The sequence below is a fragment of the Orbicella faveolata genome, unplaced genomic scaffold (assembly GCF_042242905.1).
Source record: "Orbicella faveolata isolate gen_17 unplaced genomic scaffold, um_ofav_v1 contig_46, whole genome shotgun sequence".
Lineage (NCBI taxonomy): Eukaryota > Metazoa > Cnidaria > Anthozoa > Scleractinia > Merulinidae > Orbicella > Orbicella faveolata.
In genome coordinates this window covers 14279727-14303291 of record NW_028301576.1, presented here as the reverse complement: position 1 = coordinate 14303291, position 23565 = coordinate 14279727, and the positions used below count along the sequence as shown (strand labels likewise).

At 41.0% G+C, this 23565-nt stretch overlaps 1 protein-coding gene across 2 annotated transcripts in view; it reads right to left on the bottom strand.

Annotated features, from left to right (window-relative positions):
- Positions 1 to 1732: 1732 nt before the first annotated feature.
- The window catches only part of LOC110059335 (uncharacterized), a 103473-nt gene continuing 81640 nt past the window's right edge, over positions 1733 to 23565 (bottom strand). For both annotated transcript variants that reach the window (XM_089278563.1, XM_089278564.1), the window contains exons 51-77: positions 22831 to 22982; positions 21976 to 22038; positions 21656 to 21752; positions 21045 to 21239; positions 20097 to 20227; positions 19377 to 19592; positions 18406 to 18555; positions 17386 to 17490; positions 16361 to 16468; positions 15140 to 15302; positions 14863 to 14978; positions 14392 to 14447; positions 14123 to 14208; positions 13588 to 13701; positions 12928 to 13103; positions 12170 to 12227; positions 11431 to 11621; positions 10127 to 10201; positions 9948 to 10045; positions 8990 to 9133; positions 8216 to 8296; positions 7443 to 7547; positions 6763 to 6860; positions 5944 to 6014; positions 4987 to 5052; positions 3910 to 4104; positions 1733 to 3119 (exon numbers count right to left, since the gene is read on the bottom strand). In XM_089278563.1, the coding sequence (XP_089134689.1) occupies positions 3021 to 3119; positions 3910 to 4104; positions 4987 to 5052; positions 5944 to 6014; positions 6763 to 6860; positions 7443 to 7547; positions 8216 to 8296; positions 8990 to 9133; positions 9948 to 10045; positions 10127 to 10201; positions 11431 to 11621; positions 12170 to 12227; positions 12928 to 13103; positions 13588 to 13701; positions 14123 to 14208; positions 14392 to 14447; positions 14863 to 14978; positions 15140 to 15302; positions 16361 to 16468; positions 17386 to 17490; positions 18406 to 18555; positions 19377 to 19592; positions 20097 to 20227; positions 21045 to 21239; positions 21656 to 21752; positions 21976 to 22038; positions 22831 to 22982 (3209 nt within the window). In that variant the 3' untranslated portion in view covers positions 1733 to 3020. The remainder of the gene's footprint in view (positions 3120 to 3909; positions 4105 to 4986; positions 5053 to 5943; positions 6015 to 6762; positions 6861 to 7442; positions 7548 to 8215; positions 8297 to 8989; positions 9134 to 9947; positions 10046 to 10126; positions 10202 to 11430; positions 11622 to 12169; positions 12228 to 12927; positions 13104 to 13587; positions 13702 to 14122; positions 14209 to 14391; positions 14448 to 14862; positions 14979 to 15139; positions 15303 to 16360; positions 16469 to 17385; positions 17491 to 18405; positions 18556 to 19376; positions 19593 to 20096; positions 20228 to 21044; positions 21240 to 21655; positions 21753 to 21975; positions 22039 to 22830; positions 22983 to 23565) is intronic.

The following is a 23565-nucleotide window of genomic DNA, read 5'->3' as shown; positions in this document are numbered from 1 at the left end:
TGTCATGAAAAGCTTTCTTATGCCATACTTAAAAATTATTCAACGAGCGCACGTTGGCTATCCATCATCTCATATCCAACAAGCGCGAGTGGAATAATTGTTTTATTAACGCCCCCAGAATATAGAAAACTAACATAAAGAGCATCGTATAATGGCTCATATACCATCGTTGCCAAGCCAATGAAAACTCTTGAATTGTATTATCTAATGATCCAGTTTTTAATAAAATGGAATACCCAATTTATCACTTGTATTTTCTTGTAATCTACACTCGCCTTTTAGGTGTGCGCCATTTCCACTCCATTTGCACTCTTCTCCACGTCCTTCATAAACCTAATTTACCTTAATCACGGGAAAAATCATCAGTAAGGCTAAAAAAGTTAAGGTAATTCCCCTGAAATAAAACTGCACAAAATGTTTTGTTCAAACTTTGTCCAATGAACATTTATCACATCAGAACTTTAATTATAAAATAAAAAAGGTGGGTGCCCATGCTCGTTAAGGAGCAGTGAGGCATTGAAAATGTCCCATTTTGACGTTATTTAATGCTTATTACAAGAACACATTCCAAGTAAACTCTTTGTGAGCCCAGACTCATAAAAACACGCCTCAAACTACAGTCAATACTTCTGTCGGACACAAATAAACTTTTTAAGTTTGATTTTGACAGACAGCTGGATCCTTGTTAAAATATTGGAACCAAATTGCTTGCCACGGCTATCAAACTGCAAAATAGAAAAGACCACAGTGCAGCTGCTATTTTCCTTATTTCTTCAATTTTCAGAAACAGAAATCAGACCAGTCTTTTCTCACGCAAAGCTAATGATTAGTTGATTAAAATGACTGGAAAAAAATTTGGGGTGCCCGAGCTCGTTAATGAGCTATAGCCATTTTTCAACTGACAGAACTCAATATCAAGGCAAATCCACCATGTTTTCAATGTGCGCGTGCACGAACGCGCGCTAATGACGCCATAAATTATGCGCAGTAAGGATGCGCAATGCAATACTGGGGAATGACCTTAAAAACTGTTCTACAAGTGGGAATCCGAAATACACTGGTAGAGATTTGGTGTTCACAAAAGCCATCATCTCTTACTGAACTCTCTCCCGTGGTAACCTTTCCCATATCATGTTAGAGAGGGCTCCACTGTAACTGAATAAGCAAGGCCAGTTCACGCCTTCTACTGTGCTTATACATACACACAAGTGTACATCACATTGGGATCAAGGTGTAGAGACAAGGAGGCGCGCGCGGGGTGGGGGGTTGTGGGGTGACTGTTGATTTCGTCGCGTGGGTGGAGGTGGATGTTGTACTTGATTTCGCTCTGTGCAAAGTCTAATCCCGGAATCCGAGTCTATTACCTCGCATTCTGGCTGTAACTTTGCGCTTTCCCGGCTAACTCGCGCATTGCTGGTGTATCTCGAGAAACTAATTGTGAATGTGTTGCAGTCCAAAGGGTAAAAGAACGTTCTTCCCCGTCCAAGTGTTCCACTCCGCCAGAGCTTATCTCCGGTTTCAGAGGCATGAAGCGACAAAGAGTATTTCTACTGCCCCTCAATGTTGGATGCGAGTCCATCACAGGGTTACCCTCTGCCAACATTAAATTCGTCGGTACCCATTTTGCGTAAGGTATTGAGGTAGAGACTGTTCCAATGAATATCACAAGCCTAAGTGGCCTGGCATAAGTACTTGTTGTATGTAATATAAACATCATGACTCTAGCAATCAATGACGTGCAGAAAGTATGTTTAATGGTGCTATAACAGTACAAGAGTCAAACTATACAAGTCCTAGAATTGCCCCAGTTGTCATTCCAAGCTAATTGCTACGTATTCCTAAATTGCTTAAGTATTTGTACGAAAATAGTTATTTAAGCCATCTTGGTGACGTAAATACTGATTTTCTAACCCGTGTCATATAGGTAATGTAATTATCAGGATGAAAAACTTCGTAATAATAGTAATACTGAAAAAAACAATAAATAAGAAAAAAAATACATTTTACTCAGCAAACGTTATCTTCTACTGATCAATGAACCCGCCATTGGCATAAATACATGCACCTAATAAATAAAAACACACGAGGACTACCGAATTTTAAAGTGGAATGCCTTCCCACAACGACAGAGCGCGCACAACTTTAGACATTCAAGACCTTTCTTAGCAAACTTCAGGGTCAAAGCTGGTGTAATGGAAGGTATTCAAATCACAACAGTGTCAGAGGGTGAAGAGATCAAGCCTAATTGGTAAGAGCGTGTTTTTGCAAAGATAACAAAAGTCTCCGTGAGTCACCAGTGCCAGGTCAACATGGTTGCTAGGCATCATTTTCCTTCAGCGTACCCACTTTGTTATTTAATTGGATGATAGAAAACGAACCCGTGACGGTACTATGCTGCTGAGATGAGCTACGAGTTCTTGACACTGTCAGGTACTTTTGAAGTGCAGGTTGAACACTTTTTCGGTTGAGACTTGCCGCACTTACTAAACGTCCCTCACACCTTTTTGTCCTTTACAATTTTTGTCTACTCCATTAAACCCTCGCTACGTTTATCACAATACCTATTTACAGCGTACCAAAATACTTTTGTAATATTAGCTTAATGTAAAAAGAACACTCGTCGCCAACGACATTTTATAACTTACTGGTTATAGTGTGCATGCCGTGATTGGCTGGCAAGACGTAATGACTTCACGTAGCATGTACAGTTATCGTCTTAATTTTATGTTAGACATACTATCATGTAAATACTTTCTGTTAGGAAAACCTGATGCAAATACTTGAAACAAAAATTAGAGTTCTGAGTAAAAAAATTGCGTTTTCATCAGAGTATGTGAATGTACATGCGTGTTTTTAAACTTACAGTGAAAACGACAATAAAAATACAAAAGGCTGCTGTAAACTAAAGGAATAACAACTGGCTATGAAATATATGCTGCTACATGACTAAATATAAAAAAAATTGAAATTCATGCGGAGCAATGAAGTGAAGGTATGAACAAGCTAAGGAGAACTTGTGCCTAGAGTTCGCTATGTCGCGACATCGAATCAGTAAGGCTCCTTCTTCTCCTTCTGTTGTTTGGGAAAGTGATCACAAATCGATTCTTGTCCACAGAGCTCTGTAAAAAAGGTAAAGGTAAGGGGTAAAGTCTGCATACGAGCCAAGTGGCTCACCAGGCCGAAGCTTATCCCGGTTTCTGTAGCACGAAGCGACTAGGAGTATATCTACTCTCCCCTGGATGGGACGCTAGTCCATCGCAGCCAGGGTTACCCTCAGCATTAAGTTCGCCGGAACGCATTTATACACCTGGGTGGAGAGAGGCACTGTGAGAGTAAAGTGCCTTTCCCAAGAACACAGCGCAATGTCCCCGGCCAGGGCTCGAACTTGGACCGCTCGATCCGGAGACGAGCGCACTAACCATGTGGCTACCGCGTCCCTAACTCTGTAAAAAGAGTCATGGTTAATATTAGCGAGGGTCTGTGGCACAAAACAAAACAAACACGAAAACAAAAAACGAAACGTTACAAACGTGATTATGGAGAGAGAAACCCATTTGCACTAGTGCGCAATGAATTTATGGTCTCTACTTTGATTTGAAGCGGATTCCCGCTTTTTTGCGCGGAAGTCTCGTTATATCACAGTTTTTAAATACATATCCACCAACTACATTACCACGGCCCATTCTAGCTGGTCGCATATCTATATTAGTTAAAAAGATAGTAATCCGATCAAATGATTCCGGATTCAAAGAAAACCTTTTCTCAGGGGGATCAAATTTCCTTTACATGGCCAATAGCCACGAAGGGTACAAGGGGTACTAGGGTACAATAATTTCCAGTACTCTCGTACAAAACTAAGCAACTCTATCATCATACTGGGACATAATCAAGCGACGTCAGGTTGCATACCGACACAAGGCTTGGTCCGCCCACCAGGTTACCATGGTAATCATTGCCCGCTTGATCGAGGATGACTGAACCAGTAGAGTCATCCATATTGAAATGTGCTCTGACTACGCCCTTGTGGATGGGTCTCAACAAGCCCGCTGTCTTCATGTAGTCGACGATCTCAGAGTCTTCCACGAACACTCCCCATAGAGTTAACTGTCGGAAATATAAAACAAGGCTTACTTCTGTTGAATATATTTAATTATAATCCATCAAATATTTTCACTCGCGCGCTATTGGTCTAAACGCGTCACGTGACCGAATATTCCCCAGCTAAAACTGGGGAATATCCGAGAACATTCCCCAATATTCAAAACTGCGCGTGTTGCGAGAAAGATTTGAAGGATCTTCGCTCTCGGAAAACTGTTCGCTTCTCGGAACAGATAATGTCCGAGGACAAATATCCGAGCATATTTTCGCGCCAAATGGAGGCTATTGTTTATCTAAAGGCGGTTCAGAAACGGTTGGTTTTTGAGAGGACTGTAAAGGAACGAAGAAAATCATTTCCTGCTAAGGTTTGACCAAAAAAAAGAGGAAAAACAGGACATCTCGTTGAGAATTTGCGAAGGCATTCAAAACAGGAACAGTGATAGCACTCCAGAATTCTTATTAAGTGTTATTGGATCCTTTTAGGTGTTATTGGATGCATAAGATTACTCAGGAGGAGGTTTATGAATACTACTGGATGTTCACCGACAGGTGCTTCCGAGTACTGACGAGAGCCGATGAGTGCTAGCGACTGCTTACGAGTCATCTTACGAGCCGTCCGAGCACGGATGAGTGCTCACGAATACTTATGAATGTTTGTGAAAACTTACGACAGCTCGCGTGTAGTTACAGGTACTCACGAATATTTAAGAGTGTTTACGAGTTCGAGAGAGAGCCCTTTATCCTTATCATCCACAAGGTCAAGCTTGCTCCCGCTTTAAAATCAACTTAGCCATTGATGATAATCCCCTGTAAACGTTATGATATGCTTCTTACGGGCGCTGAGAAAACCTAGCACGATAGTCAAGTCAAGACAAACAAACAACGTACGTCATCCACGGTCCCCATCATGTAATTATCATTGTCGCGTCCCACATACAGAAGGTCACTTGGAGCCTGAAAGAAACAGAAATAAGAAACGTTCCTCAACGAAGTTCAATTTACTTTTAAGTCCTGGCCAGACGGACTCGCCAGTAGACGCAAGTTGAAAACTTGGGTCTACGTGCGACTCCGTTTGGTCAGGCCTTGCGTGCACTTGCGTTGACTTGCGTTGACTTACGTTGACTTGCGCTCACTTTGGTCGAGATCAAATTTGCACGCAAGTCGACGCAAATTTTTTACTGTTGGGCCACCCAACCCAAGTCAACCTAAGTTGAGACACGTCCATTAAGCTATTATTACCCAATGAAGTACAGGATATGTCTGCCTAGAAATGTTTGTATGTACTAGCGAGGAAACTTGCGAGTCCGTTTGGCCACCCAACGCAGGTCTCTACGCAAGTTCAAATTAAGGCTACTTGCGACGACTTGCGAGTCCGTTTGGCCAGAGCTTTTAAGTGCGCCGGAGGACTCAGAACTCATGCTAAGCTCGTGAATGTAAGTTATATTTGTGAGTGGGGTTTCCCATAAGGGACTTGTTTGAAAAGAAAGAAACCTAACAAACACCTGTCACAAAGTTTAAAGCCCCGGCTAAACGATCGCTACATTACAATACAACGCATCGCAACATTGTTGGGCGCTTAATTGTCAAATTTGAGCCAGCAACACCCAACATGTCGCAACACGTCGCAACAGGGTGGCCAAACGCGCGCAACATGTTGCGCCCAACAATGTTGCGATATGTTACGTTGAAATGTTCCGATCGTTTAGCCTGGTGATGCTCTTCTAGTGTTGCTACAAACTATTGAGACAATACAATCATAATTCATTAATTTATGCTTTGTTTCAACGGAACGCTTTCACGCTTTCACGCTTTCAAAGTAAAACAAAACAACACGGAATAACATACCCAAGTGTGTGGCAAAACGCTGCTCTGTGATCCAACGGATGACCCGTCGACAAAAAGTTCCAGTTCGTAAGCTGAAATTGATAAATGGGACAGACCATCAAGGGATATTTCATCGTGTAAGAAACAAAACAGTTTATTCTTATTTCGTTAGTCAGTTTATACGTCTGTCTGTCTGTCTGTCTGTCCGTCCGTCCATCCCTTTGCCCAACTTCCTTCAATCTCTCCTCTTCCCTCCTTTACGGCGTAGTTTGTTTGTAAATTCCTTTTTCCTCCACTTCTCCATCCGGACGTATCTCAGTCTGTCCAACCTACCTCATTCCTCTCCTCCCGTCTTTCCTTCCTTCCTTCCTTTTTTCTTTTTTGTCAATCTCTCCCTTCATCACTCATCGGTTAATCAGTCTGTCAGTCAATCACTCAGTCAGCTACTGTGTCTGTCTGTCCGATCTTCCTTGCTCCTCTCTTCCGTCTACTTTTTACTTTAGTCTGTTTATCAATTCATCCCCCCTTTACTCGTCCGTCCGTCCGTCCGTCCGTCCATCCGTCCGTCAGTCAGTCTCTGTCCGTCCAATCGTCTTTACCAGCCTTTCTTCAACCCTTCCCTCTCTTGCTCTGCCGTCTGTTTGTCAACCCTTCCCCCTTTACTCGTCCGTCCGTCCGTCAGTAAGTCTGTCTGTCTGTCTCACTCTCTGTCCGTCCGATCTTCCTTACTCCTCTCTTCAGTCCTTCCCAGGGTTACTCTGTCGCCTGTTTGTCACCCCCTTTTAATTTCCTTTCCTCGTCCATCTGACAGTCTGTCTTTCAAACAAACTTTATTCTTACTTTGAGCGTCATATCTGTAGACCAAGTGATGCCATTCTTCAGGTTCAATAACTTCAGATCCTTCAGTAACTGACGATCCAAGGTTACCATGGATTTGTCTTGAAAGCCAACAAGGTTAAAAATTGCAACATGTTTAGTGTGCATCTTTGGTTAAAAATTCGTAGCTTGAAAAGCTCTCCCAAATTTCTATGCAATGTTGTAAAATGGCCCACCGTTATAGAGTGTGATTCACGTCCAACAGACTCCGACAAATCTTGTGGTTTGCGAAATCTGTTAAGAAGTTCGCAAGTCTTTTGAAGTTGAAAAGAAACTTGAAAAAAAACAAGTTCCGCTTGGAACGAGAAGCAGATTTTATCTGGAATCCATCAAACCATGTTTTGTAAATTTACTATGATAAAACAACATTGAAATTCAAGTCAATAAAGTATTTTGCTTTAGACCTCCAACTTAACACAGCGGCGATTAGATTTGTAATGTTATTTACACTTTAGAGACAAAAGCGCCCTTCAGAAACATATTTGTATTTACCAACAACCAGACACCTCGGCCAAGGAGATTTCCTTAAATCCGAGGTTAACGAACAATCAGCACCCCACATGCAGAGCCAAATTGACGGAGCCAAGCTAATTTGTAATGTTACAAACCGACAATCAACCCATAAACCCATTATCATACTCTACCTGTTTTTCAAGTACAAGCACAAAGTAGCATCAAGACTGCACACAATAGGCATTACAGTATAGGGATAATCCGCTGCCATCCAGACCCATGCACTGATGGTAAAACTACAACGAAAATTCAACACTGTTGGCAACGACTACATTTGTTTCAAATGCCGCACTAAGATGTGGTATAAACAGATTGGAAGCTAATTAACAATTAAGATCAGTTGGCAGGTTCAGTAGGAAATCGCACATAACAGGATATACCGGGGAGAGGGGAGAGGTGGGCGGAGGGTGAGGGTACCTCAGGATAAGATGAAAAACTTCATGTAACTGTTCTTCCTGGGAAACAAGGAAAAGTTACGGCATTGTTGAACCATACATTCGTTTCAAGGTTGTATCGAAAATTAGAATTTGTCAAGAAGACCTATATATTTGATAAATTGATGGCACTTAGGTTATATAGCAGCTGAGGTAAATTAAATATAAAAAGAATATTCCGAATGTCCTTTTGACGCCAGTGGTGTAATACGTACGACTTTAATAAAGACACTTTATAGGGTAAACTAAACTCAAGTACTGGTTCCATAGTGGCCCTTAAATAAATAAAGAGAAACATTGTTAAACAACCGTCATTGGTTTGAAGCAGACAAGTTGGCTATTCACAAGACGTGGAGGAATTAAATTAACCATAGAAACCAAGGGATGTAACTACAACTTGGTAAACGATGCATAATGAATGGGAAAACAAAATATCCCAACGATAGGAAAGGTGCAAGCTAATACAGTACCTGTCTGTTAGACCAAGATTGTGAATTGACGGCAGTGACACGTGATCATCAACACCGTCAAACTGCAAAGCTTGATTCGCTCTAATGTAAACACAAAAGTAATTTACATGAGGAGAAACAGTCTAAGAATACATTGGAAGATCGTCAATTTTTCCTCACGGGGTGATGTTAAGTACGTAGTGTGTTTCAGTTCGGAGAACAACATACCCGCAAGGGATGAGAACAGTTGAACCAGTTTAAATATCTCTGAATGCTGGAAGTAATGATATCAAACACGAAAAACCGAGTTTGATCACATATCCAAACACCAAGAAGATATTTGAAAATAAGACGCGTAACCGAGTATTTTGGTCAAACACAGTCTTGAGTGTTTGATATATCTTCTCAATCGAAGCTATAAACAAGAGAGAGCGAAGAAGCATCGTAAAAAAAACTATGCTAATTAAGATCAGATATCCAAACTTAATTTCCTTTGTTTTACTGTGATGAATTATTTTAAAATGAGTTTGACAAGTGGATGTGCAGTAAGGTATAATACACTTTTCACTCCATTCTGCCTCTTTACCAAATACATTTGATGAACAGTACTATTTGATTCCCCTTACTGATGGAGGTACGAAGGATTTTCAACAAAGTTAGGACACAAAAACAAAACAGAGTTATTCCAGCCGGTTGCACTGGCTACGACCAAATGTTTTTGGAGGTCCACCAAGCTCTTATTTTCAATTTCGTTTTTACGCTTTTTTCTGCGGCAATGCTAGTATTCCAACTGACCTGTCAAAGCATCTAGCCTCGAGTCTTGACCAGATAACATCCTGCTGTCCGAACACCAACATGCCGAGCCGACCTCCAGTGAGTGTGGTATCATACACGTCACCTGAATCAGTTAACACTGTCTCACCTTGTTTAAATTGCACTCTACAATGACAAACAACAGGAACTGGCTTGATGAGATTGAAAATCTCTTTTTCTCCAGCTATTTGTTCAAGTACAAACGCTTAAGTGCTGCCACAAAGAGGTTAATGACACCTCTCCTGTTATTAGGTGTTTCAGTGACATTTCAAAAGACAACTTCAAGATCTTTATCAGGTGCCATCAAAGAAAATAATGCAATTTATTTTATCACAGATCCAATAGGCAAACGAGCTACATTTCCTTTGACAAAGCAGTTATGCAAAGAACAAGCTACCTTTAGAGGTTCCAATTTAAATATCGTTGTTACTTTGTTATGTATCCCAACATTTCGCCGCGAATGATTGCCAATTACGCCACGGTTAGAGCGATAATTTCCTATCTAAGACCATCACATGTCATCGATAGCCTGTAGGATGTCTTAATGCAGAGGCTGCGAGGCTTTACTAGGATTTTCACCGTTAGTTCCATAGCTAGTTTAGCCATAAAGTGGATATTTCCAAACATTTTCGTCAATAAATACAATCAGTACAGTGGAATTCAGGTTACGAAAACAAAACGAGATGATGTCATGAACTGTGCAAGTGGAACCTTTCGGTCAAAACTTGAATTTAAAAAGTCAGATTGATTTTTCACGCTTGATTCAGTAAATTTAAGTCGTCATTACAGATACTCTTTCTGACTAGCAGAAAATGCTTAGTCCGGTCATATTCTAATTTCAAGAACCCCTTTTATGCGAACACAATTTTATGTCTCAAAAGTAATCGTATCGATGGCGTCCCACTGTACTACTAACAGGATTATGACTGTTATTTGATACCTGATAAGTCCTATGGAAGGTCTGTGAGTGACATGAAATGCGTAAGGAGTGTGATAGTTCCATCCCTCCATATTGGGATCCTGCCACAAGAGCTTAACCTAGAAAAAATAAAAATGCTTACATTAGTAAGGTTCGCAAATGTTTGCATTTCCCCTCAGGGATAAAAGCGAATTACTGACCTCGTTGGTTGTGTCCCCAGAGTGCCACAGTGCTTGGGCTAAGGTGGACCCAGGTCCCGTGTTGGAATCGACAAGCTATGTAAAGAAAGCGAACAAAACCCTAGTCAATGCAATGTAAGAGGAAAAGCTTGGGTTGTTCACAGCAATCCAAAGCATGCTTTACAGTTCGTTCTCTACTTTCTAGCCTCTGACTAAATGGTTCAAACCAGTAGAAAACGGAAAATAGTGGAAATCAGAAAAAAAAAAAATGATTGAGCAGTACTTTCACGTAGTACCGTCCACAAAGTGGTTTCGGACCTTGAGTGTGTCGATAGCACCTTAGTGTGTGACCATAAAAAAAGGTGTATCACGCAGTGCTTTCGTTTGGTGTTGCTTTTACCATATGATGTTTAAAATGTTTAGTTAAGGACGTTCGCGCGGAAATTTTCCAACATTGATTTTTTTCAGAGACTTTTACCACTGTAAGATGTTGAGTTAGTCATGTCAGAAATGTAAAAAAATGGGGGATCACCGACTTCGTTTTGGAGAGAACATGCCCGGAAGAATACCCGTCAGCGAATAAGGCCAGAGTGTCTGTAAGCCCAAAAATATTGCAATTAGATCTTTGAAGTGAAATGTCCTCTGCCAAATATTGTTTAAGTGGACCTATTAACTGAATCTAGTCAACTGGTGGGGTTCCTTAAAGAACACGTTCGCATTTAGCGACCATAGTTTCACGCGCCTAGCAGCCGCAGGATAGCAGGATATTAGATGTCCCGTGGACAGAAATCTTGAAATGTTTTTAACTTCCCATATTGATTTTTGTTCATTTTTGGACAATGTGGAGATAACTGTGAATAAAATCTGTTTCTGCATAGTAAAACAGGGGTCACCGAACATCTAAGATCGTTAAATCCAGGCAAAGCTATAGCAATGGCCAACCGCCCTATCATTGTTCATTTTTTTACTTAGCGCGCTCTCATGCATGACGTGGCGTGTGAATTTGCGTGCGCAGTAAGGATGTGCAGAAACAATTAGCGTGAACGTCCTTAAGTGGACTTAAACCAACAGATCATTGACGAACATATGGGAATCACTGAAAGTCTAACCAAGGTAGGCAAAATGATTAGTCTATATAGCAACTGTTGTGTTGCGATGTGGAGCAAGTGAAAGACTTCGATGTTTTGAATCTTAGCTCTTCTGACAGAGCTCTGATAAACAAGTTAGGTTCGAAACATCAGCACTTCATGCTCTCTGCGTTGGTTGACTTCAAATTTATAAGCAGCTAAGTCTTTCACTACATTGTTGCCTAGCAATGAACGCACCTTCAGCTGAAGGCCTTTGATTGCTGCCCGATCATTCAACTCCTGGAAGTTGCTGTTTTCTCTTCTCCACATCACCACATAAAACTTGCGGTTTGATTGATAGCCAAACACCACGCCAACGTAGTCTGTGGCGTCTCTTCCCTGGATATAAAGTACTCCAGAGTAGTCTACAGGACCGTATCTGGGTGTTCCTGGCATATGCAAGATAATCAGCACATTTGTTTAAAGGTGATGTTACAAGAGCCCATTTTTAACGCTCATTTTTAACGCAACATTCTTGCGTTGAAGATCGATATCGTGTAACATGGCGCACAGGGCGACTTTTAACGTAAAGTTTTGTTGCGGCAACTTCCTGCAGGTTTTCGAAAGCGATTAAAAAACTTGCAAAATTTTAGCCCGAAATTACAGTGTTGCGTTAGAAATTGTTTCGAGTGACATACCATAGCCACAACAACGCTGCGTTAAAAGCTGTCTCGTGTAACGTAGGTTAAAAATCGGCGTTAAAAATTTGCTCGAGCAACATCACCTTTATGAACAAGAGGGTTTAGTATTACGAAAGTATCTTAACAAGAGTAGCCCCACGAATTTTTGAAAGAGTTACGAAATGGACAATCGAAGACAAAATCCATGAGAAAATGTTTAGGCTACGATGTTTTCCCTTCTCTATTTTCCCATTTGTGAACCTGGACACACATGCAGCAAAATTCACTTTGAAATAATTACTCGTAAGTATACTAACCGATCAGCATAGAAGGGCGCCTAGATGCGGTGTTGGTTACTTCTTCGACATCAATACCCTGAGGAGAGAAAAAACGCTGTTTCTGATACCGCTCTATTAACAAAGAAAAATCAGGGCGCGATCATTAAAAGCTTCGTGGAACTCGGATTTTTTTTCCGAGTTAATGCCATTTCTACATTTACTATTCCTGAAAAGTAACACTGAAAAGAAAAGGCTTCTTAGCCTAGTGGCTAGTGGCTCCCCCTGACTGGGATGCTTGTCCATCACAGGGTACTCCTCAGCATTCTGTCAGGCTGCCTTAACAATTAGCCAGTACCCAGCACCTTTGCTCTCTTTTCAATTTGAGCGAGGCATAAGTTTAGTGCCTCGGCTTCCGGACTGAGTGGTCCCACTTCGAGCCAAGCCTGGGCCACGGTGTTTCCTTGAGCAAGACACTGTCCATTGTTAAGCACTGTCGGCTTTATCACTATATGATAACTCAAGGTGTCTGAGGCTTAAGGAAGGCCACGATATCACAAAAGCTCTCAGAGACTTCACACAAGCACATCGACTGTAATAAGCCATTTCCGAGTTTCTTTTTACCTCTAATTCAAAACGAGTCCTCACTTCATATGGAGGTGAGTTTGATTTGAAGGACAATTAACATGCAAGAAAAAAACTCATTTCAGTATGAAAGGGTGTGCACCAACACTCGTTTTGAAACAGAGGTAAGAGTAACTCGGAAATGACTTATTGTGGCAAGACCGAGCAAGAGATACCTTTACAGCGACCCTCCAGACAGGCAGCTGATCGCTGTGTCCGGGATACAAATCAACTGTGAAGTGGTCTGTAAAGCTTGTTTTACTCATATGCTCCACATATGGACATTGGTCATCATTATCCTTCACACCATCGCCATCAAAGTCATCGACACACACATCACCAACAGCTTGTGCTGCAGGGAGATTAAAACACAACATCAACTGTTAATCATGTCTTTATTAGCTTTTACGTGCAATTAATGCAGAGGTCTTCTCTTTCCGGGTTTCATAGCCAACTAGTGAAATTTGTATCGATTTCCGAGAGCCACCATTTCGTGTCTGCTTTGGTGTAAGATTCGCTAGGCTTTTGAATTGGGTCTCGACTCATGCCATAAACTGTTTTTAACAAACAGGAAGTGTTGCTTTTGGCCGATGTCTATTGAGTAAACCGCAAATCAAAAGCAGTTGTGATTTGGTTGTTATGGTATTTGCCGCCCCTGCCGCCATGTCGTGGCCTCGGGTTCTGACCGGTTTATAGCGACATGACCTCTTAAACAAGCATTTTTTTTTTTGAGAAAACAAACCAAAAAATAGTGTCGAACTTAGAATCTTACAATCTTGGAGTATCCTCTGAATGGGGCAAATAAAATGTTTATTTAAAAATAAAAAGATAAGAACCTTTAGCGTCGTAAGCTAAGTTGACGTGTTCTTGACCAGGGTTGCTGACCAACCGGCAATTATCATCACGATTAGAAATGCCGTCACCGTCTTGATCGTCGTCACAAGCATCTCCTACAAAAAGGCACCAAAGTCGAGGTTAAATCGAAGCTGGAAAGAATATAGCTTCATACGTAGACGCTCTTTGGGCGCGTCACGCAATTTTCCTCGTTCCACGGACAACTGCAGCTAATTATCCCCGGACAAAGCTCATAGTACTCATTTACGAGAAAACGATGCTCAGGCGAGGGTTTTCTCGACCAACTGAGCGAACGAACTCTAATCGAGTTCAAAGGCATACAAGTGTAAGATTCATTCCTGTAATAAACGGGTATACATAAGAATATTTACAGAAAGGGTTTTAGTGCTCACAATTTGTACATTAAACTTTGACGGGCGCAAAGTTAGCCATTCACGCGGTTTGCTTTCTGAAAAAGAATAGCAACCTTGCTCTCGTGACAAAAAAGTATGTCTTTAACTGTTAAAATTTTCATACCTATTGTATCGTTATCAACATCTGCTTGTTCGCCATTTGGGAGATCAACACAGTTGTCAAAGCCATCCGGTACACCATCACCATCCCTATGAACAATATAAGACCACAAACCTTCCGATAAACACAAAACGTGTAACGCATTTACGAACCAGCTAATGTCCGTTACGTTTTGAACAACAAAACTCTTCGTATCTGTAGATGCAGCTAGCGAACCAAAATAGTACACGGCTCGCTCTATCGAAGTTAAGATGATAAACTACAGAACTCACTTGTCTTTCCCTGCCCCGGAACAAACATCGCCATATCCACTTTGATAGGTATCGCTCTGTAGGAAAGATGAAACAGTTTTCAAAATTCACTTCACCAGTGAGTAAATAGAAAGAAATGTGAGAATTGAAGTTAGCTTGTTCCAGGTTCCTAGATCGCGGGAAAAACATGTAAAAGGCAAAATTTGGCATGCGAAAAAAAAAAACAAAAAACAAACGAACAGACAAACAAACAAACAAACAAACAAAGAAACAAACAGACAAACAAACAAACGGACATAAACAGAACACAAAAATGTCTGTTTTCTCATGAGCTGCATAAAGGTATTTTAAGGTTTATTAAACGATAAAAGAATCGCAATGATATTATAAATTTGAAATCCCACAGTTGCGACATTTAGCAATTTGTCATGGTAACATTTGTCTTGTGTTTGTCTCGATCAGTTATTTAGTCATATCATACTAGCCGCTTACCTGATCGTTGTTAGAATCCGCAGGGCAGTTGTCACAAACATCCCCTACACCGTCACTATCAGAATCAGTTTGGTTAGCATTGCTGACTGTTGGACAGGTATCGTTAGCAGAAACACCTACAGGCGAAAGGTAGACATTCAGGTTTGTTTACAACAATTGGTTTAGGACAAAGGAAAACGACCGTTTTGCGTCAATAATAATTAAGTCCTCAAGGCGCGTTGCAAGAATCTCGAAACAAGTCAAATTGTACGTTTCTGATTTCGCGCATGGCATTTACCATCGTTGTCAGGATCACCAGATTCGCATTCATCCCCAATACCGTCTCCGTCACTGTCCAGTTGATCAGAATTTGACGCATTGACGCAATTGTCGCATGCATCACCCACTCCATCTCCATCCGAGTCGGACTGATTCAGATTCTTCACGAACTGACAGTTGTCCTGAAGACAAAGAGACGAATTAAAAATCGCTTGAGCAATAGCCGGATCCGGCAAGGTGTTTACATTCTTGTTGCTACCCAATTTAGAGCACGTCATGATTCATTTGCGAGGCTGCAACTGTGCAATTTGCCACACGCAACTGATTACATGGGAGCATGTGCAAACAGAACAATTGCAACCTCCCAAATGAATCATCGCATGATCAGAATTGAGTGGAATTCATCTATTTTAGCAACACGTTTTTCCCAAAATAACACAAAATACATACAGACACTCCTCATAAGATACAAATAGACAGGAAAAAAAAATGCTAATTGCAGTTAAAAGTGTACATAACGTTGTCAGGGATAATAAAAACAAGAAACATGCTTCTGCGTGCGGTGCTGGATTGTTTGTCACAAGGAACCAAACAAAAGAATGCACAGTTAGGCTCCATTTCCGCCTCTCTCTCGAGTACGGTCTTTTCTCAGCTCGATAAAGGAGAACCGCGGGCTTCTTTCGCGAACAGCGGCTGGTTATCGAGCCTCATAGATAATTGGTAAGAGACAGTCCTAAACTGGATGCACTGGAACCTTCTGAAAATAAGTCCTGCACTTTTTCGTTTTCTTCGTTCAGGGAAGGAAAGGGGAGGGGGACAGCAGTAAAGATATTCATAACTCGGCTCAAAAAGTTGCAAACTGCCATTTTCTGTACGAACCTATCCACTCGACAACAAACAGAAATCACGATATTCAGTCTCAACGCTTATTTCCAGTTTCCGTGACATGAAGCAACTTTAGCAGCACCACCCTGGATCGGATGCTTGACCATCGTGGGGTTTCTGTTCTCTCTCTCTTCCCTCCCCCTGCATTAAATTCCCCGGTGCCCATTTATACTCCTGCGTGGAGCGAACCACTGAGAATAAAGTGTCTTGCTCAGAAACACAACTCAAAGATTTCGGTTCAAATCTGTACCTTCAATCCGAAGACCAGCGCACTAGGTATTTGACTAACACGCTTACATGTAGAGTGATAATAAGGATTTAATAACAGGGAAATCGAGTTCAATAGATAACACACCAATTTATCAACTATCAAATCATTATCGTCATCCTCGTCACACGCGTCTCCGTCTGTGTCACCATCATTATCTTCCTGACCCGTGTTAGGCACACTTGGACAGTTATCCTGCAAGGTACATACCACAAATTACCTCATGGCAGAGCAGAGCAAGTACTTATATCTCGCTGAGCGTTCTGTTTCAATTCGTTCAATTCAAGCAACTGGCCAATTGCTGGTTTTCAGTGTCACGCAATTCAAAATAAATCAAAATCAAAATCAAAACCGGTCAATAGATAATGTCCAGAATCTGGGAAATGAAAGAAGGTAAATATGCACAGACTCTCGCCAAAATTCTGGTCACAGCAACTTTTCTTATGCGAGATATGCGGAGAAATTTTTTTCCCCAAATTTATAGAGATTTGTATGGAGACGCCATGCTGGTGCCCATCCGCATGGGCACCAACACGGGGACCGGAAACCGACAGAAACATCTGTCACTGAGTTTTGCTACAAAAGTGGGAATTTATCCCTCGAGGAACTCTAAAACATTAAAATAATACTTTTTCTGAGACATGAACTGTTAAGATAGCCAAGTTCCCCGAAATAAGTCACTTTTTTAACCATCATGACAGCTCTCTAGGCCGTCATGTAAATGCCGCGTCACGCAAAAGCTTAGAAATTCAAGCGTAGTGTATCACAAAATAAACCAAGAACCTATTCGGAGCGAAAATTTGTATGAATATTAGTTTTCAGCTGCTCTTATACATCATTAAAATAAAATTTCAGGAAGATCAATAGTTTTGTAGTTCGAATTTTAGTGACGTCATGTGAAGACCAGCTATACATTGGGCTACACGTAATTTTGTCAAGGTCAAATAATGGATGAAACACAATAAAAGTTATAAAGTGTACTTTGGGAAAACCGATCAGATACGTTGCGATACTATATTTTCGTATATAAAGTCTGTGACCGTTTCGTTCAGCTCACTAATTTGTTGTCGCCCCTACAGGAATCATTTCATTGTGCAAAAGATGTTCCTCACCTTGTAGCAGTTTGGCAAAGTGCAACTCAACCCAAAAGAAGGAATTCCATCGAGATCAGGATCAATCTCACATTCTTCTCCATCACCGCCATACCCATCTTTACACTGACAAAACAAAAAAAAGATTGATGCGTGAAATAATGGTAAATGTGAAACTCGGTTGAATGACGAGGAGATGTCAAACTCTTCACGAACTCTCCGTTGTTCAGGCCCCGTCCACACTGCACCAGAGAAATTTTGAAAACGCAGCTTTATTTCTGCGTTTAGGCCTACCGTCCACACTAATCCGTCACGAAAACGGAGCTTTTCGTAAACGTTCTTCAAACCGGACAAGTTTGAAAACGCCAGCTTTGCGTTTCAGTGCGGACAGAAAACATTTTGAAAACGGAGCTTTCCGAAAACGATGACGTCACGATAATCATGTGATTTCCTTGACCGAGTTTTCCTCAAACACAAATCCGAAATGAAAGTTGATTGTTGCGTTGTCAAATTTCTCTGGCGTAGTGTGGACGGAAAACATTTCATGCGTTTTTTTTTAGAGTAAAAACGCCGTTTTCAAATTTCTACGGCGTAGTGTGCACGGGGACTTAGTGGTTAGAGCGTTCGAACGGCATGCTGGAGGACATAGGTTCAAATCCTATCTTTTTCCCATTCTGAAATGCTTTTGAAACACTAATCAACATCTCACTCTAATATAAAGACTATTTTCGTTACTTGATCGTATGGAGCTGACTTGCAGAAGAACCGGAAATATTTCAACTCCAATATCTATCTGTATGAAAGTTAAAGTGACATACACAATAAAACAGAGAGTCTCAAGCTATGATATCTTTCAATGCGGAACAATTTATAGCAAACGGCAAGAGAACCAACATTTGTTTCTTGCATGTACAAAAAAGGGGGCACAAAAATTGTCCTTAGTTGAAGAAACAAGAAATACCATGAAGTGAATGTCATTTTATGTTATTAGAAGGCAATTAGCAAAGGACAAGTAAAAGTAAACCATTTACGCTGTCATACCCTGCATTTGAATCTTCCCGCACCAGTTTGGGCGCACTGTGCATTTTCGTGGCAAGTATGGGAACCATTGGTGCAGAGGTCACCAGGATGACAGCCTGTGTAGCCATCACCTATGAATCCGGGATGACATGGGCCACATAGGAAACTTCCCTGTAAATAAAAATAAAAAAAAGAACAAATAAACAGGTAAATAATATCATTAGATTACCAAATAAACAGGCTTTGGTTAAGCTTCTTCAGACGTCCACTCGACCGGTGACGAAATAGCTTCTCTCCGCTCGTCTACCTTAATATTGGTAGCTAGTTGATTAAAAGTTACCTAAGAAGATGAGTGAAAAGGAAAGAGTTGCTTGTATTTCGTATTAGCTTCTGATGTCTATATCAGAGACTTTATAGTTGCTGGTCAAATCGATAAAATCACTGAGTATTTGCCTAACACTGGGACATATTTGGCAGTAATTTTATGACAGAGATGGCAGCAAAAGGGACGTAACATTGATACAATATATCCCCACTGGGAGAAGTCACTCCCAAACGCCCCAGGCTAGAATAAGTTGCGGAAAGATGAAAGTCCGGGAACGGGAACGAGAGCCCACAAAACACTACGTCTAAACAGTCTACGCTCTACCAGTGGGTAGGGCGGCGGGGCGCCAAGCGGAAGTCGGTCATGTATATCGGCCGATACCACGCCCATGGGCTGCGGACGCATGGGAATAGAATATTATTTGAATTCTAGCGAAAGAGTGGGTGCCTGTGGGTGATGATATGGCCCCATTGAGAAGAGGAAACGAAGGTTGTGTATTACCAACAACAGTTCTTTTCAGAACTACCCTCACCCGGACGAACACACTATACGAACTACTGATACTCCTAAGTTTAAACCATTTACTATGTTGTGTATCCTCTTCGAAATGCGTCTTCATCGATCATATTACACACAGTTAAACAATAACCGGTGCATTGTGACTCACGTTTGTGTTGATACACCGTGAATTTGGATCACAGCTGCTAATGCCTTCCTTACACTCGTCGATCTCCTCACAGACTTGTTTGGAGTTCTGAGCGTCTTCCAGACCAACCCCAGACGGAGCATTCCCTCTGAAGCCATCAGGACATGCGGCACACTGATAACCAGGAACACGGTTCTCACACTTGTCGCTTTCATAGCAGGGATTGGCGCGGGCGCACTGTGGAATATTGTCAAACACAACAATGATAAGGTTGAATGACTAATGATATAGATTATGCAACGAATCGCTCGCTGGGGAGGATTCAAGGAGGAGACTTATTCAATGACTGTTCCTGAGACAGACAAGCAACAGGGGTGGGGATGGTTTTACACTTGTTTTCACTTCACAAAAACCCACACGTCCCCTCACCTAATGGAAATTAGTAAGTTATGACACAGACCACACCCTTCCCTCCCCTACCAAGAAGCCTTTATCTCTGTTTAGGCTCTTTATCTCTGCTTTACATAGGGCTGAAGCAAAACTACACTGTTCCATGTAAGGTCTGGTAGGTTATCAGTTTCATTTCAATCAATCGTTACTGCACTGATCTATGTGGTGCTAAGTCGTCACTGAAATCACTCGAAATGTTTGGCTGGAATCTCAAAAGTTCCGCTCTACTGTCCAAAATCTCTGGGCTAGACGAGAGAAGGTTATCTAGCCTAATAACTCCCCTCTGCCTACCTCGTCGATGTCATCACAGGTTCTTCCATCTCCCTTATAACCTTTTGGACAAGGTCCGCATGTTGCCAGACCAACCCCAACATTGAGGCAACTCACACCGGGAAAGCAAGTGCCGTTTGATAAGCACGGACCTTAAGGCGAAAAAGTTAAATAAGATTTTGTTACAAAAGACACCAACAGTCGTTAGCTGAAGAAACTGAAATAATGGAACACTGACAGGGTAGAGGTAAAAAGGTCAGGAGACGGGGAAAAGTACAAAGTAATGACAAGGGAAAAATAATATAACAACATTATCCGGAGCGAAAGAAAATGGTGGACTTGAACATTTTCGACAAGGAGTCCTCAAATAATAAGGGTTAAAAACCAGGACCTATCCAACTCCTAGTGTCTTAAAATAAACTTTGGATACTGACCATGGGTACCCCAAACTAATTTACAAGCAATTGCTTAGTGTTCTTCAGTAATTCCTGCCATGATACTTCATCCATAGTGACTCTTCCCGTCCAGGCGCATATGAAGTGCGTACTGGCGAAATGTCAAGGTAACCCGACAAAGCGTGTGAGGAGACCGTGCATTGGACTAGCATCCAAGACAAGGGCAGTAGGAATATAGTGGCTTTCAAACAGAGTTCCCCTTACGCTTACAGAATTGATATGTCTAGTTTTGGGTCTTAAAAGTGTTTAATAAAGCCAGGTTCACACTAGCGACATCACGACATAATAACATAACGAGATAATCGCTTGTGTCGGCAAAGTGAACATCGGGATAAAGACTTAAGGAAAAGACCATTTTTTTTTTCTATTATGTTGTTATGCCCATGCTACTATTTTGCTATTTTGTCATTATGTCACTGCAATCATAACGACATAACGTCCTTCTTATGTCGCCATGTTTATGTCATTATGACAATGTCGCTAGCATGAATGAGGCTTAAGCAAAAATACTCACAGTCCTCTGGCGTAAAGCACGTCTGACATAATGAACAGTTCGGAAAGTTTTCATGCTTTGCCCACTCATTAGCAGGACATGGCCGGCAGCTGGTTTTCATATAAGTACTGGAGTAGCCATCAGGGCAACATTCGCACGTTTGTGCACGAGTCTCATTGTTAAAGCTTCCGGGAGGACACAACTTGCAAGGAAACCCTGCGAGAACAAGAATGAAGTCGAGTGAAATGGAAGAATAACAGAATGAAAAAGTATTGGACGCATTCTCTGGTAAAGGAGGAATGTAACGTAATGGAGAGCGGAAATTTTACAGTGTATGAATGTACAGGGAGAGTCACAAAAACCAAAAAGAGCCTGCAAGAAAAAGGAGACTGGTTTAAAAGTATGAAAGTATCAACGAGGAGAAGTTTACAGCACTTGTATGAACATCCTCTGAACACTTGTTCAACAACATTTTGCAACATTTTGCAAACGATTGTTTTCAAATTCGAGAAGTTTTCTATGGCCCTGGAAGTTTTTAACATGAATACTGCCTGCAATACATACGCTTCTTTTCTTTCTCACACAATCTTTCTTAGCCTGTGCTGAGCAAGGAAAGACGAGATCTTTTTTACCTTTTCCATTACTGTATCGTCCTGGTGTACAATCTTGCTTCATCCCTCCCCAGCATACTGTGCCAGGCTCGCAGTCAAAACAATTTTCTGGACAAAACTAATAAGATCAGACATTAACTTTGAAACCACAGATTGCACGAGCCACTGTTATAACACTGAAATGTCATTTCTTTTCCTCCTTCTCTTAACCACACACGCTTCTCAGCACCGCTCAGAAGACTACAAAGACTCGCCATCTGCTTTGATATTCCGAGAGGTCAAACTTAACAAAACAAGATAGAATGCATTTAATTTTTAAACTGACAACTTATCCTACTTACCGTTTCATTACACTTGACATGAGTACTTTCTGGACAAGGAAGCGCGGTGCCGTTCGCACAAAGCTGTAAACAAGCAAACGAAACACCGCATCAGAATTTTTAGCTGTCATATAAAGCAAGCATTATCTGTCAGAGCTCTTTCGAGCGGTTAAACTTTACTCAAACCCAAATTGCCAGGCTTTTCACTACCAAAAAACAATTGACACGGACAATGGTAAACCTGATCAAATGAATAGTAGCATTTACATTTTTCAATCTCTTTCGAAGAAGCAATTTTTATTGACCGAAATGACGACCATAATCATCATCAAAATTTCATATCTAAACCTTCAGTAACCGTAAAATTGAATTCCCCGGCTTTCCCCTGACTCAAAGATTAGGATTTCCGAGACGGGATAATAAAGTCCTTGACGTTTTCTTGTCTTAAAAGACAAAATTCTGTAACGCTTTTCTCGACGGCGGAAACTCCACCTATAGTGTTGTTATTCTAATTTAGGCGCCATTCATGCAAAATGTCTGAGGGCTAGTGTCCACTCCTTCAAAGGACAAGCTCATTTCAATTACAGATAAAACCTGCGTCTAAGAACCTAACCTAACCTAACCTAGCCTAACAATACGTTTTTAAGTCTGGCAAAATAGGTTCTTGTATTCTGGGGTAGTTATTGGCAATTTTGGCTAAGTAGGATAATAATTAGGTTCTTAATTTCTATGAAGGAGATATAGTTGTTGATTACCAGAAAAAATAAACAAACTAGGGTTTGGTTCTTAAATATACAATATATATTCATAACTGTACTATGTATCTTAAACCACTACGTTCTTACAGGCATTTTTTTTTTTATTGTATTCACTCACCCATCCCTCGGGACAAGGTGAACAGCTTGCAGCAGATCCAAAAGAAAACTCAGTTGATGAGTTGACTCCGCAGCGCTCTTCATTGCCATCGCCAACACAGAAGTACCCAGCCCTACAGCCACGACACCTCGGTTTGGTGACCGAATCTAAAGCTGAGAGCAATAATCAAAGGCTCTTCAAGCCAACTCGTGATATTTGAAACGGATTAGTTCATATAATACATATGGCAAGAGTGATCAAAAAGATTTAGATTCGAGTTATTACAAACAACTTCATTCATTCATTATTTGCATAACAACAAACGTCAGGATTCTAGTTCATTAAAGTCGCTTTCCTCTAAAGCAGAAAACGATTTTTAAATGTAGTTGTAGTTGTTTAGAAACTTACTCTAATAGTAGTGACTTGAATTTGTTCCATCACTGTCTTCTAGTTTCTAAAATTTTATTCAGTTTTGACTTGAAAATACAATTTTGCAGTACACCCATGATAGCGTGTCGAATTGGTCTCATCCTCCAGCAGTAAATAACAGGATTTAGAGAAGAATTAAGAGTCCCTGTCCATAAAAATGGAAAATAACTCGGCAAGGGTCGAAAATTCGATTTCGCTCATATTCTTATGGTAGATAGGCTAGGGCATGACAAAAACTACTGGATAGTTTGTTTGGCAAAATATCCTTTTATTTCAAAGAAATATGCAAATTACCAAATTCCGTTAAAATCGTCATTTGACGCACCA